This window comes from Chrysochloris asiatica, unplaced genomic scaffold (assembly GCF_000296735.1).
Source record: "Chrysochloris asiatica unplaced genomic scaffold, ChrAsi1.0 scaffold00064, whole genome shotgun sequence".
Classification (NCBI taxonomy): Eukaryota; Metazoa; Chordata; class Mammalia; order Afrosoricida; family Chrysochloridae; genus Chrysochloris; species Chrysochloris asiatica.
The window spans coordinates 5,250,011-5,264,638 of record NW_006408582.1 but is presented as its reverse complement, the minus strand read 5'-3'; the positions used below and the strand labels follow the sequence as shown (position 1 = coordinate 5,264,638).

Genomic DNA, 14,628 nt, shown 5'->3' with positions numbered 1-14,628 from the left:
TCCCCTGCCCTCCCCTCCCCTCCCAGGAAGTTATCAACACTGAAGGATAAATCAAACAAGGTTAGCTCCTTTCTATATTTATTACATTGCAAACCTAAAATGATCATTAATGAAAAGATACTGATGTATGCTAGGTGTAAGTATCGTTATATGATAGTATAATTGTTTCCTCTTTATATTCTACTTGATTCTCTCTTAGTAAAGCATATTTAGGGTGAAACTGAATTCTAAGATAGAAGCCCCTGTGGAAGTCATTACCTGGGATGGAAACTAGATATATAGCCAAAAGATAGGAAAGCAGCGATTCAAACAGTTGCTTGTACGTGAGTGTTCATTGGAACAGCACTCACAGTAGCCAAAGATGGAAATAACTGTCCATCAACAGATGACTGGATAAACAAAATGCTTTAAAGAGAAATGCAGTTCTGGTACATGCTATGGGTGAACCTTGAAAACACACTGCTAAGTGAAATAAGCCTGACACAGAAGGGCAAATAATGTATGTTATGCTTATGAAGTACCTAGCGTAGGCAAATGCACCTAAACAAAAGTAGTTTGATGGTTACCAGGAACTGGGGGGGTCAGTAGGTAGGAGGAAAAGGAGTTACTGCTTAATAGATACCAAATTCCTATTTAAGTGATGAAAATGTTTTAGGTGGTGGTGGTTGCATACATTGTGAATATATTTGAATTGTACACTTCAAATGGTCAGAGTGGCAAGTTTTGTGTTATATTTTACAATATCAACATTCGCAGAAGTAGCAATCAAGAGATCAGACAACGTATTTCATTAGGCAAATCTGCTGCACACGAACTTTTTAAAGTGTTGAAGAGCAAAGATGTCACCTTGAGGACTAAAGTGCGCCTGACCCAAGCAAAGGTACTTTCAATAACCTCATATGGATGTGAAAGCTGGACAGTGAATAAGGAAAACCATAGAAGATTCAATGTGTTTGAATTATGGTGTTGGCAAAGAATACTGAAAGTATCATGGACTGCTAGAAGAACAAACATATCTGTATTGGAAGTACAGCCAGAGTGTTCCTTAGATGGGAGGAAAGTGATACTTCATCTGTCACTTTACTTTGGTCTTATTGTCAGGAGCAGTCGTTCCTAGAGAAAGACATCATGCTTTGTAAAATGGAGGGTCAATGAAAAAGATTAGAGTGAGAGGCAGCAACACTGGGCTTCTTGTTGCATGCCATCGAGTTAGTTCTTACCCATAGCAACCCTGTATAGGGTTTCCAAGGGGTGGCTGCTGAGCTTGAACTGCTGACCTTGTGGTTCAAACTGACTTTGCAGTCCAGCGCCATAGTCCACCGCACCAAATCAGGACTCCAGCACTGTACTTAGACACAAAAATAATTGTGAGAATGGCACAGGATGAGGCAGTGTTTCATTGTGTTGTTCATGGGATCTCTATGGGTTGGAACCAAGTTGGGGGAACCTACCAACAACATAGAAAGAGTAAGGAACCCTGTACGATTAAGCACTGTACTTCAAACTACGAGGTCAGTGATTCAAACCCACCATGCTTTTTGGGGAAAAGATGAGTGTCTGTTCCCATAAAGACCCTATGTAGAGTCACCATGGGTCAGAATTGCCTAAATTGTAGTCGTTTATTTATTTATTTATTGGTTTATAGAAAGTGTGAATGCCTTAATGGGCTTATCATCCCAAATGGGATTTTTTATTTGATGGTATGTTAGAGAAATTTTTGAGCAGTGCCTTTTTCTGTGTATGCCATGACCACTTAGGGCTAATGCTGTATACTATTCTTGCTGTTCATTGCCACTATGATGATATTATAGTGGATTGGATTTGGTGGTTTCTAGATAGGGGAGAATGAGTACCTGAATGTGTCCTCACTTCATTTTCTGCATATTTAATTCACCCCTAAGGAGCTCTGGTAGCGTAGTGGTTACCAATAGGGCTGTGAACCTTAAGATCAGCAGTTCGAAACTACCAGCCGCTCTACAGGAGAAAGATGAGGTGTTCTGCTCCCATAAAGATCTACAGCCTCGGAAACCCTGTACAGGGTCGCTATGGGTCGGAACCGACTCGACTGCACTTAACAACAGCAACAAATTCACCTCTAATGTACTCAGCATTTAGACATCATTGTTTCAGGTTTCGTAACTCACTAAATTCACAATTGTTAACAATTTCAAGAAAATAAAAGAATTTTTTTGTAAAACTTAAAAAAATTATGACTGCATATCTGATTAACTTGTTATGGTGACAGGAACTAACTTATTTTAACACTTAACATTTGGAAAGTGTAATAAAGGGAAAAGAAAACATTTTAAGGGGAGTTTTAAAGTTAAAAGGTAGAATAAAGGTCCATTTTACATTTTCATGTTTGTAAAATGTATATATGTATGTACATCTACACATAAAATACATGTATGTAGATGTCTATGCATAAATATACACACATGCGTATATATGATAATGAACATCTAATGTATATCTATTATGTATTATAAAAGAATCCAAATAAGTCTCGTCAGAATTAATAATCAATGCTATGTATTAAAGATATTATTTTTAATCACTTGTGTATTAAATCTCTGAATGTGTTAGTATTTTATAGAAAGTACCATGAATTTCTTCTAAGTTGGTTGTCTGTAGGCATAAAAGTAGAGTATTTTGTTCTCTAATAAGATGATATGATCATACGTACCATTTAATTTATACAGATAGTTTTTGTTTTGTTTTGTTTTGTTTTAGAGTTATCTTTTAAATTTTCAAATTATGTTTTCTTTATCTCCATGGATAGAAATTAAAGATGGCATATTTTTATTAAAACCTGAAATAATTTATAAGTAATTACAATTTTTCAACTGTGGAATAGTCGACTTCGTAGGTGTAGCTCCCTCTCTGGATGTCTTTGAAATAGATGACTGGATTGCTACAATTAAAGGCTCTTAAAGTCAGTACCACCACCAATATATTCACTAAAAGCATATATAATATCCTAAGTATACCATTTTTACATTGATAGTACTTAATATCCTTTAGTCCAGGAAAGGAAGCAATGTCTTCTTCACTTACTATTAATAACTTTTCTATTCTGATTTGAAGAGCTTAAATATATTTGAGAATAGAATTAGAATTGAAAGCTATTTTTAAAATTATCTAGATCTGGTTTTCCATTTTATGTAACCTTTTATCTTAAACTATAGGTTTATGCATTTAACGAACAAATTACACTCTTCTACTCTTGTATATGCAAATCCCATGATGAATAAGACTTGTTACAGCCTAGTAAGAGAGATAATAAAAGATCAGGAACAATTATAATACAGAATAGGATGTACTGTATTAGCATGTGAGTAGTATAATTGAAATGGTGAAGTGATTTCATTCCTATGTGGAAATCATCTAGGTAGATAAATCCAGCATGGCAGTGATTAGTAAAGGGTAGTACTAGGAGAAAACAGACTTCAAGTGTTTAGATGCTAATAGAAAGTGCTGCTTTATCTTGGATGTGTAAGATATGGAATCAGAAAAGAGACCAGCCTACAACAACAACAACCCTGCCCTTTAATTCCATGAGATCTTGAGATATAGAAATCATGAAGAATTTAGTGTGAGAGTTTATAAGAAATGGGAGGAGTAAGAGATTCATTCTTTTTAAGCATGATGCTAAATTTCAGATGAGAGAATTAGGATTGTGACAGATGAAAATGCTTTCCTTTTGATAAACTGGTGGTTTGTTAGGGTACAATATAAACAGTAGAAAAGGGAGGTCATAAAAGAGGGCCAAATGAAGTGTGAGTAAAGGGAAATATGTGGACATTTTGAGGCACCAGGTCAGTGGTAGAATTTTCACCTTTCATGTGGGAGGCCTAGGTTTTCATTCCTGGGCATTGAACCTGACTTTATCCATTGTTCCTCTGTCTGTGGAGGCTTCCATGATTCTATGATAGGTTTCAGCAGAGCTTCCAGACTGTGACAGACTAGGAAGTATAACCTTGATACCCACTTTGAAAAATGAGTTAGTTAAAACTCTGTAGGTCACAACGGTTCTATCCCATTGTGAATTGGTTCACTGAGTGAGGGCCTAATGGACTAAGCTAGGAACAATATCAACAACATGTGAAAGTTTAAATAGCAAAGTTAACCCCATCCACCAAAAAGATCCAGTGCTTCCAATTGATAACCAAGTAAAGTATGTCTTTGAAACATGAAAGACTTAGTTAACCACAATGATACAAAATAAATGCTTTCTTCATTTGAAAATACCAGGTAAAGCCAACTAAATGACACAAGCTTGCAGATACTAAGGTTACTTTACAGGTGTCTTTTCATGGTGCCTCAAAGTATGTGATACAGATGTTTATCTCCATCTTAATATAGTTTTGTAGAGCATCATTTATTTCTACTTTTCATGAGGTCTTCTCTGAAGTTTTATGGAATAGCAGTCAACTTTTATTACTGTTGTTAAAATTTCCAGATTTTTTTGCATTAACATTTTTTTCAATTATTTTTTTCTTATATTTTCCTAGAGCATTCTGTACATTGCAATATAATATTTTATTTTTATTTTATGGTTGTTGTTGAGGACCTTCTAGTTAGCTCTGAATCACAGCAACTTATATAGGGTGTCTGAGGAAGGACTTGGTGGGTTTGAACCACCAACATTGTAGTTAGCAGTCCAGTGTTTATCCTATACTACTACACATATACATTTAATATTATTTAATTTCAGTTCTTGGAGAAAAATTTTAAAGCCTGATGAATTGAGTATTTGAGATTTCATTTTCTAGATGATGAAGCCAAGTGTACCTTTATCTTTTAAGTCTCAGGTTTTTTTCTTCAACATGAATAAGCTTCTCTGGGAAAACTGTTGCCTAAATATCATGCTGTTTTGTTTTGTTTTGTTTTGTTTATACTCATCGTATTTTCTTAGAAACTTGCCAAGTATCTAAAGATACAGTCTTTAAAAGGGTAATTGAATTAATACTGTTTTGCAGACTTTTGATTTCCTTTTATTTGCTACAGTCCTTTGATAGTATCATACTGCAAAGTTGTGAACAATTCACAATCTAGATAATTATCTATTAAAATAATTAAGTGCAGTCTCTTATATGATTTAGTATCTAATGTAGGTGTATTTGATTTAAAATAAATTGTTTTAAATTAAGTCCAAACCAGCAGTCAAGAAAATACCATTTTATCATTTTTGCCTGTAAAATACACTTTTTATTAAGTCTTCATAGTCCATTAAACTTAGCTTTTATTTTCTTAGAACATTCTATACATTGCAAGATAATATTTTATTTAATATAGATTAATTTTGCATCTGTATCAGAAACCAAATGATTTGTTTATTGCATTTACATAAGCTAATTGAAATAGAATGACATCTCTTGTTCAACTGATGAGTAATGGGCATATGAGAACTGTTCTGCATCACCTGTAATTTAATCAGCAGTTAGTTATTTTGTTTGACTTTAAAGTGTATTTGTGCATTCCTCTTTTAGATACACAATTTTGAAATATAATACGAATGTATTATTTTTCAAAGAAATACTTCAAATATAAACTTCTACTTTTGGGGAAATGTAGTCATTAACTTACTATGAGAAATTTAAATATTGGATTTAGGCAGCTATTTTCTTCTTTGGGGAATCCCGTGGATTATGATTACTACACAGTGGATCAGGAATATACTGTAAGGTTTTTTAACTCCTTTGTCATATTACATCACGTTTTGAAAACTTCTTCTATTAAGGTCCAGATAGTAAACAGGTTACACTTTGTGGTGATGAGGCAAAATTTAGAATCTTACATAAATACTTATATAGGAATGAACAAATTTCCACAAAATTGTCATTGACAGAATTCAAAATATAATATAATTTAGTACATTGTTTTGTAACACAAACGAACTAATGAAAGGAATGGAAGGAGGGGTTAATATTTTGTCTGATTGGGGTTTGAAGTTAGTGTTCCTGCCAGGAAATTGATTGTCAATATCCATTTGTGAAAAAAACGTTCTTAACTCATAGGTTGTACAAAAACAGGCTAGATTGAACCCATGTGCCATAGTTTGCAGAAGGTTGTATTAGGTAATAAATGACTACTATTCTGTGTTAACTTTTGAGAATCAACAAAAATCAGTGCTCTAGTTATGTAATCTTTTTGAAAATAAAGCATTCAAAAGAGAAACTACTCAATTTTAAGGGTCAGTGCAATGAGCATCGAATTTTCCAAGAATTTGTTGATGTTTTTTAAATAAGTAAAAATTAATAATGTGCATCTTACTGCAGGAAAAATGAATATTTAATCTAGAAGATACAAAATGTAGTGGAGTTTTAAATACTATGTATTCTGACTTATATGTAATAGGAAGTTAATAAATGCCATTTTAATATTAAAATTTAATATCCATCCCATGCCATTACATATTTTTTAGTTACACAAGAAAAAAAGGCTTAATAAAGGGTAATATTAAAGTGCTAATATTATAGCAGTTGTAAGAATGCTGATGAGATTTATATTTATTTATTTATTAAAGGTTTTAAAAATAAACATCATTTATGCAGTTGCATAATTAACATGCAGACCCACAATCTACTCACATCTGATTTTTGTTGTTATTGCTTTTTATTTTTCTAGGATTTCTGTCTTTGTAAGATATATTCATTCCCCAGTAATGAAACTTTGTATATACCATATGGCAGCCTTGTTCCTAATGTGAATTATACACAGCATGCGATTAACCATCCTTCTGGTATGAGACTTAAATCTACTGTGGCATTCACTAAAGTGTGTCTGATGATGTGATGTTTCAGGACTTGAATATTTGGTGTTTCTTGGTTTGTTTTGATTTCATATTTTCGTACGTTTGGTCTCTTTATCTTTTATTTTTGTGTCCTTCCTTTCAGTGTTCTCCCCCCACCTTTCTACTTCACCTTTCTTAGCAAAGATGAGGATTTCTACCTTCAACATACATTGTTGGTCTTGTCTTCTGTTTTTGTTAGGAGGGACAGCAGTGTGATAAAAGAGGAAATCAAAGCCTTTCTTGCCAATCGGAGGATTTCCCAAGCAGTTGTTGCACAGGTAACAGGTAAGAGCTAAAGAGCCCTTTATTCTGGAATCATGTCTGGTCTCTGCCTCCTGGTACAGATGTTGGAATAGTGCTTGCATTTCTGCATTGCAGTGCAGATCTGTCAATTTGGGCATAATAATGTATGCCTACGATTTAAAACCCATTGTGCCTGATACCATAGAACTTATCTAGTGATTTTTTTTTTTAACCTAGTGCTGGTAAATTTTATGTTGCTAAGTGCTGTTAAGTGGTTCTGACTCATTAGCGACCCTGTATAGGTTTTCTGAGCAGCAGCTGGTGAGTTTGAACTGCTGACCTTGCAGTTCAAACCAACCTTGAGGTCTAGTGCTTATCCTAAGGCGCAATACAGGGCAAATTTTATAGCTTTTCTAATAAGCACTAATTTCCTTATTTTATGACTCAAAAAGATCTTTGGAGTCCTCCAAATTTAATCCCTGATTTTACCAATTAAAAATTATTCATGAGCCTAAAGAAAGTTGTGTTTTATAACCCCTTATATATCAGAGTATTCCACGAACATTACTGAGAAGGTGAGAGTTAAATGGTTAGTGCCATTGTCTTTTCTCTGTTCTTTATTTCCCATCCTAATGCCCTTGCCAACCTAGTCCCATTCCTAGTATGTGGGTGCATATGTCATTCTCTCTTCAGATTACCTTTTCTTTTTGTTTAATGAAGTTCTTAAATTTGGAAGTATCATGTCATTTCTTTGTTGGTACACAGCCTTCCTTTGTAGGATCTTAGTGATTTATGTTGTTAGGTGTCATTAAGTCAATTCTGACTCATAGTGTCTCTGTGTGCAACAGAACAAAACTCTGCCCAGTCCTACACTATCCTCACAATCACTGCTATGTTTGACCCTATTGTTGCAGTAATTGTGCCAATACATTCCATTGAGCATCTTCCTCTTTTTCATTGACCCTTCTACTTTACCAAGCATGATTTACAGGACCCTTAAAAGATTCTCTGTCTTGTTCATGAAAGGAATCTGAAACGCTTCCAAGTACATTTTGCAGACTAAGATACAATTTAAGATAATAATGTTGTTGTTGTTGTTAAGTGCCGTTGAGTCAATTCCAACTCATAGTGACCTTATAAAGGACTTCTAAGGAGCAGCTGGTGAGTTTGAATTGCCGACCTTGTGGCATTATACCACAGCACCATACCAGTTACGAAAATGAATTTGCTACTTTTTAACTTGCCACTACCAAACTATTATTCATTTGTGTTTTTCAACATCTATGTCTTTGCTTAATCACTTCTGCAATGAAATAGTTGGATTAAATCTTCAGCAGTACCCTCCAGTTTTAAGATGCTGATTCTGTTCTCAAGATACTGATATATGTTGAAGCAGATTTAACTGAGAGATTGTTTTTGTTATTCTTAGGTGTTAGCTAGTCAATTCCAACTCATAGCAACTCTGACTATAACAGAAGAAAACACTGGTCCTGTGCTGTCCTCGTAGTTGTCATTCTATTTGAGCCCATTGTTACAGCCATTGTGTCAGTCCCCTCTCCTAGAAAGTCTTCCTTCTCTTTGACTGACCCTTTGCTTCACCAAGGATGATGTCCTCCTCCAGGGACTGATCCTTCCTGATAACATGTCCAAAGTGTGTAGCATGAAGTCTGGCCATCCTTGCTTCCAAGGAGCACTGGTTGTATTTTTTAACCATATATTTGGTTAAAAGTACAACTTGAATTTAGAATTTCATTCTAGCCCTCTAAGCACTGCCAATCTTGTATAATGTGTGTGTGTGTTTATGTGTGCACATGTGCATTCACATAGACACAATAATGTTTTTTATAAATGACAACTTTGTCCATGGTAAAGACGGAATGTATACCTTTCAGTACAGAAGACAGTGTGAATTTAATTGTTGATCTTTAGGTAGTCTTCAAGAGGATATTTTTAACAGATTGTTACTTTTGTCTTCAAGGACTATGTTACCATTCTAAAGAGACTGAGAACAAGTAAGCAGGTTTTGCTAAAACTACTGATAATGTACTGTGAAAAGATGGAGTGTTATTATTTAGCACTAGTACTTTATCCCAAAGATTGAAAGCAGTAATATTTTCTAGTTTGCAAGCCTAACCAAATGATAACATTTTAGTGTTACAGAACAGCATTAACAAAATTGAGTTTTGTCCTGGGAGGAAGGGAGAACACGTCTGAATATCTTGAATCTGAATCGTAAATCATCTTGAGCTTTTAAAATAACAGCATTTGAAGCCCATCCAATATTGATGCAAATCATGCCAAAATACCTTTGAAAGACAGATTTTAGGCATGGGTAAGAGCATTAGATACACTGTAATGGGTTAAACATGGTATGTCAAATAATTGCCTTTTTGAAAAGGAAGTCCAAGAGATATGGTCTAAAATCTTGCTACTCAAAATGTAGTTAGTCCATGAAAGCCTGTGAGAAATATAAGAATACAAAGTACCACAGTAAACCTACTGAATTTGAATTTAGGTTTGAGATGTATGGTTCTAAAAGATTGTGATTCACTTTCTTGATACTAACTTCAGTGGATTGTCAAAATTTAACATTGCCTCATTCAATAATAGTCATCACCATTCATTCTGTTTTTAGAAATATATTTTTCAAAATACATATTTTGTATATTATTTTGTATAAATATTTCAATTAAATACATATATACTTGAAAATATATTTACACACTTGCTATCTGGTTTTTCACATGTTTTTTTTCTTTTGTAACCCTATCTTTAGTACTATGGAAAGGACTCTTGGTGTGGCATTGTGGTGGTGTTCTGTGGAGTCAGTTCTGACTCATAGTGACCCTGAAGAGGGTTTCTGAAACTGTAAATCTTTAAAGGAGCAGAACGCCTCATCTTTCTCCCACAGAACGGCTGGTAGTTTTGAACTGCTGACCTTGAGGTTAGCAGCCCTACTCATAACCACTATGCTACCAGGATTTATGAACCACAAATTTGGCAGTTCAAACTCACCAGCAGCTCCTTGGAAACCCTATACAGGGTCACTATGAGTCGGAACCAATTCGATAGCTCTTAACAGCAACAACAAAGTTGTGTAAAACACATATATTTAAAGCTGTAAAATCTTTTTTTTTTATCTTTGTCTATGTTCTTTTACTTTATCTTCATTACCTGTTGTTGTTATGTGCCGTGGAGTCAGTTCCAACTCATAGCGACCCTGTACAGGGTTTCCAAGACTGTAAATCTTTACAGGAGCATAAAGCTGCATCTTTCTCCCATGGAACAGCTGGTAGTTTCGAACTGCTGACCCTGAGATTAGCAGCCAGATTCGTAACCACTACACTACCAGAGCTCCCTACTTGGTACTTATTTCCAGTCATAGTCTTGCAATATCTTCTTATGCTTTTGCCCTGTTACATTTAAGTGCCTCCCAAAGCTTTGACTTTAGCCATTTGTCCTTTCTTCAGAGGGAAGAGCTCCTTGAATTCACTTTGTGGAGATTTCAGCTCCTGTGTGAAAATGTTTTATAAAACTCTTAAAACTATAGAAATTTGTCACCATCATCATTAAAATTTCCAGCTGTGATTTCTGTTTCAATAACTCTTAAACGATACTTATTTGAATCTGACTACTTTCATGAACAAAACAACTACTTGTATTCTAGTGTTATATTTACTTTTTCCTCTGTTAGTACATTTTTATTTAAAATGCCTATCCTTTTAAACACTGCGTATTTAAAATTGAACCTACTATTTTGTTCCTCAAACTGATTTGCCTTCCCAACCATGTTGCTTTTGTCAGTGTTACAAATATTCTTCTAGCCTCTCAACTTAAAACTGTTTTTAGTATTAGCTTTTATTTGTCTTTGTCTCTATTTTCATGTCCCCATAACAGCTTTCACGCATAACTGTGAGCTCTGAACTAGACTCCACCTTTGTCACTAAACAGAAAGCATGTCTTCTTGCTTCTCCACCTGTTGTGAAGATTTTTATTCTTCTTCCCTTTTACTTTAAATATATTTACCTTCTTCCAAGTGTTCTTCTTTCATTTTTAATATTTACTCTTATATTAATATCCCTTATTTCTAATAGACTGTACATTTAGTGTGTCTGGATTTTCTCCCACTTCACTGATCCATCTTAACCTATAAACTTGCTTGTTTTACCAGCCTGAACATTTCTTCCATTGGATCTACTTATCTGTGGTTACTCAACTTAGCTAAAATTATTATTTTTTTCCAAAAATCTCCAAGATGTCTTCTCCTATCTCTTACTGACTTCCTGTCCTTGTAAAATTTGATTTATACTAGCCCTTCCAATATTTGAGAACTGCTTCTTGAAAGCTCATCTATGGTCTTTTGTAAAATCCACTGCCTATAAGACTTAATTAGAAAGAGTACTTTGAACATAATTGTTTCTTTCATTGTCTTGGTAAAGAAACAATGTTCCATATAGTTCAAGTGATCTACTCAAATTGTAGAGTGGGACTTATAGCACACTTCTACTGATTCCCAATCTAATATTCTTCCTACTGTTTTGAAATTTATAAAACCAATACGGAAGTATTTGATGATACATGAAATATCAGCATTGCTGTAATTTTTTTCTTCTTTAATAATTACAAACAAAAAATACAGCCTGATGAATTTGACCTATACTTATGAATGTAGTAGCTCAAAATATCAACTGAGAGGGAAGGAGTCTTTCCATCAAGTATCAATCCTATTCCCTCTGTATACAGGATTGATAGGGATGTGCAACTTAGACACTGGCTACCTAAGATGGGGCACAAAGTGGCTGACTTACAAGTTTTCAAGTGGGAGTTTAGTTTCAAAGTGTGCAGGGGAAGGTAGAATCCCCACTGAATAGATTTCTCTTGTCTAGACAGGTCTGGTGAAGAAGATGGGGATAAGATTCTTATGATTTAATAGTGAATAATTGTTATGACATTACGACTGTCACAACTGTGAAGGTAGAAGTTTTGTAACAAAAAGGGGGGAGTAGTTAATCTTACAGTCTAGAAAAAGAAGACCCTAAGATCATCAAGGGAGAAGAGCATAGATGGAATGTGGGATCCTATCCAGAGACAAAATGACACCAGAGATGGAGGCAGAGATGAGGACATGGAGAACTAGAGTAGCTGAGGACTCCAGACTCATGGAAAGAGAAAGGCTGAGTGCTGGTGACTAGGAAGCAGGCTTGCAGAATGTGCCCTTTGGTTGTTAAAATAATTAATATATTCATGAATGTTTTGGTGTACACCCCCCCCCCAAAATAAATAAATAAATAAAAATATTGGGGAATAGAAGCAAATACTGTTGAATTATAATGCACAGAGGAGATTAGAATCATTACAATGAAACAATGAGTGTAAAACCAGTGTTCTCCCATGTAAACTATCACTCTGATCACAATAAAAACCTTTTTTTAAAAAAATGCAGCCTGGCCCTCATAACTGATTTACCTGTGGTAAAATGTGCCTGAGTAAGAGACCTTTGAGGCATCCAGAAGTCATTCACTATGGCATCTGAACAGTATGTTGTTACTCACAGAGACCCATTTTAAGGTTCCAATGCTGTAAGTCTTTGCAGAAGCAGACAGACTCATTGTTCTCCCGTGAAACCGCTGGTGGGCTTTACCTGCTTACCTTTTGCTTAGCAGTCCAATGCTTATCTTGTTGATCATAGAGAAATATTTGCTTGGTCAAATCGACCTTAAAAGACAGCATTTTGACTTGTGAAGAATTGTTTTGAAGTTGGTTAAGTTCAAGTCTAATAATGAGGAATCATGAAATAAATCAACCTTAAGGTAAAAATAAGATTGAGTGGTGCATAACAATAGGAAATGCTAAATTAAAAGTGTAGTGAGATGCAAAATTATAACACATGTGCTTGTTCCAGAAACAAATGCAGAGGTTTCTTTTTATAGATGTGGAGGATTTCTATAATAAACAAGAAGTTCATGGGTGGGGTCTGTATAAATAATATCCTACTGATAGGAAAAATGACAGTATAAACAGGATATAATAATGTGCCTGCTGAATTTCCCAGCATGTTATTTGTAGCTTCTTTCACAGCTGCTCCCACCAAGGGTGGATTTCTGCCTCCCTAAGAGGTCAACCGGGAGTCAAATTCTCACTAACAATGGAAGGGCGATGAGAATAGTCCCTTTTTTTAGTGATAAACATATGTGTTCTGGATTCACTTTCATGCTAAAACATTTTCCTACCTCTTCCAGGGACATGTTCTCCCTTATAATAAAACTATTCCCAACATATTTGGCTATTTTACTATTCCAAAACTTGATTTTTTTTAAATAAATGATCTTGGGGAAAATCAAGAGGGCAGAATAAATAAGTAAATGAGCAGTGTGTAAGCAGGTATGTATCACCTGAAGAACTATACTAACTGGATTCCTATTCTCTTTAATAAATTATGAAAAAAGGAAAAATAATGAACATCTCAGAAATTTACAAAATGTATCAAAATTTAAATGTTTTCTTGATTTGTGGTAGTGTAATAGAATAACAACATAATGTCACGGTTCTGGTACTTTCACTAGATAGGCTTGTAACCCTAAGGTAAGTCATTTAACTTTTCTGAGTCAGTTCTGTTATTCAAAATTAAAGACTTTGGCCAAATGTTTCTTAAATATCTTTTCTAGTGGTAACATTTTCATATGTTTTTATAAACTATTATTGTTGTTAAGTGCTGTCAAGTTGGTTCTGACTTATAGTGACCCTGTCTGTATAGGGTTTCCAAGGAGCATCTGGTGGCTTTGAACTCCAAACCTTGTGGTTCGCAGTCCAGTGCTAATCCTAAAGTATAAGTACATTAACTGTATCTAGTGTTTTCCATCCCCAAAGTGTAAGAATTTGTTTAAAAAGAAGTTTGTAAAAATAAAAATATTGCATGTCTAATAATAATTGCTTTGTAAAGTTGTGTATATGTTGATTTTCTTTGTAATCAAAGAACTTAAGACCAAATATTAAGAAAAACAGGATGCCATTTGATAATGGATAATGATGTTGGTGACAGTTCACTTAAACATGTATTTATTTCATACCAATGGGCTCAAGCGTGGCAACAATTGCGAGGTTGGCCCAGGACTGGGCAGTGTTTCGTTCTGTTGTGCTTAGGGTCGCTATGAATTGGTACCGACTCGAAGACAACAAAAGCAATATTCTTTGGTAAGTACTATGCCATAGCAGCTATGTTAAAAAAAAAAAAAATTCATGGGTAGGAATTGAGAAAGAACATTGGGGAATTTATAACTATATATATTGCTGGCATGGTGGAATGATTGTATAAGTAATTTTTAAATTTCTGTTATATTTGTGTAATTTAAAAATTAAATTAAAAAATCATATTTAAGAACCATAAGTACTTTATTTCTAAGACTAGCGACAGATAATGAATGCAGAGATATTTCATTTAATTAAGACATTGTCTCTTCCTTGTCAAACTCTTGTCATATACATTCAGTATGTATCTTAGATGAAGTATCTGTTCAGATCTATCCGGTTCTTCCTTCTTTCTTCCTTCCCTTCCCTTCCCTTCCCTCCCCTTCCTTTCCCTCCCCTCCCCT

At 34.6% G+C, this 14,628-nt stretch overlaps 1 protein-coding gene across 4 annotated transcripts in view; it reads left to right on the top strand.

Annotated features, from left to right (window-relative positions):
- Positions 1-14,628, top strand: part of HMBOX1 (homeobox containing 1) — a 271,437-nt gene that overhangs the window by 148,045 nt on the left and 108,764 nt on the right. For all 4 annotated transcript variants that reach the window (XM_006864338.1, XM_006864337.1, XM_006864336.1 and 1 more), the window contains one exon: positions 6,996-7,081. In XM_006864338.1, the coding sequence (XP_006864400.1) occupies positions 6,996-7,081 (86 nt within the window). The remainder of the gene's footprint in view (positions 1-6,995; positions 7,082-14,628) is intronic.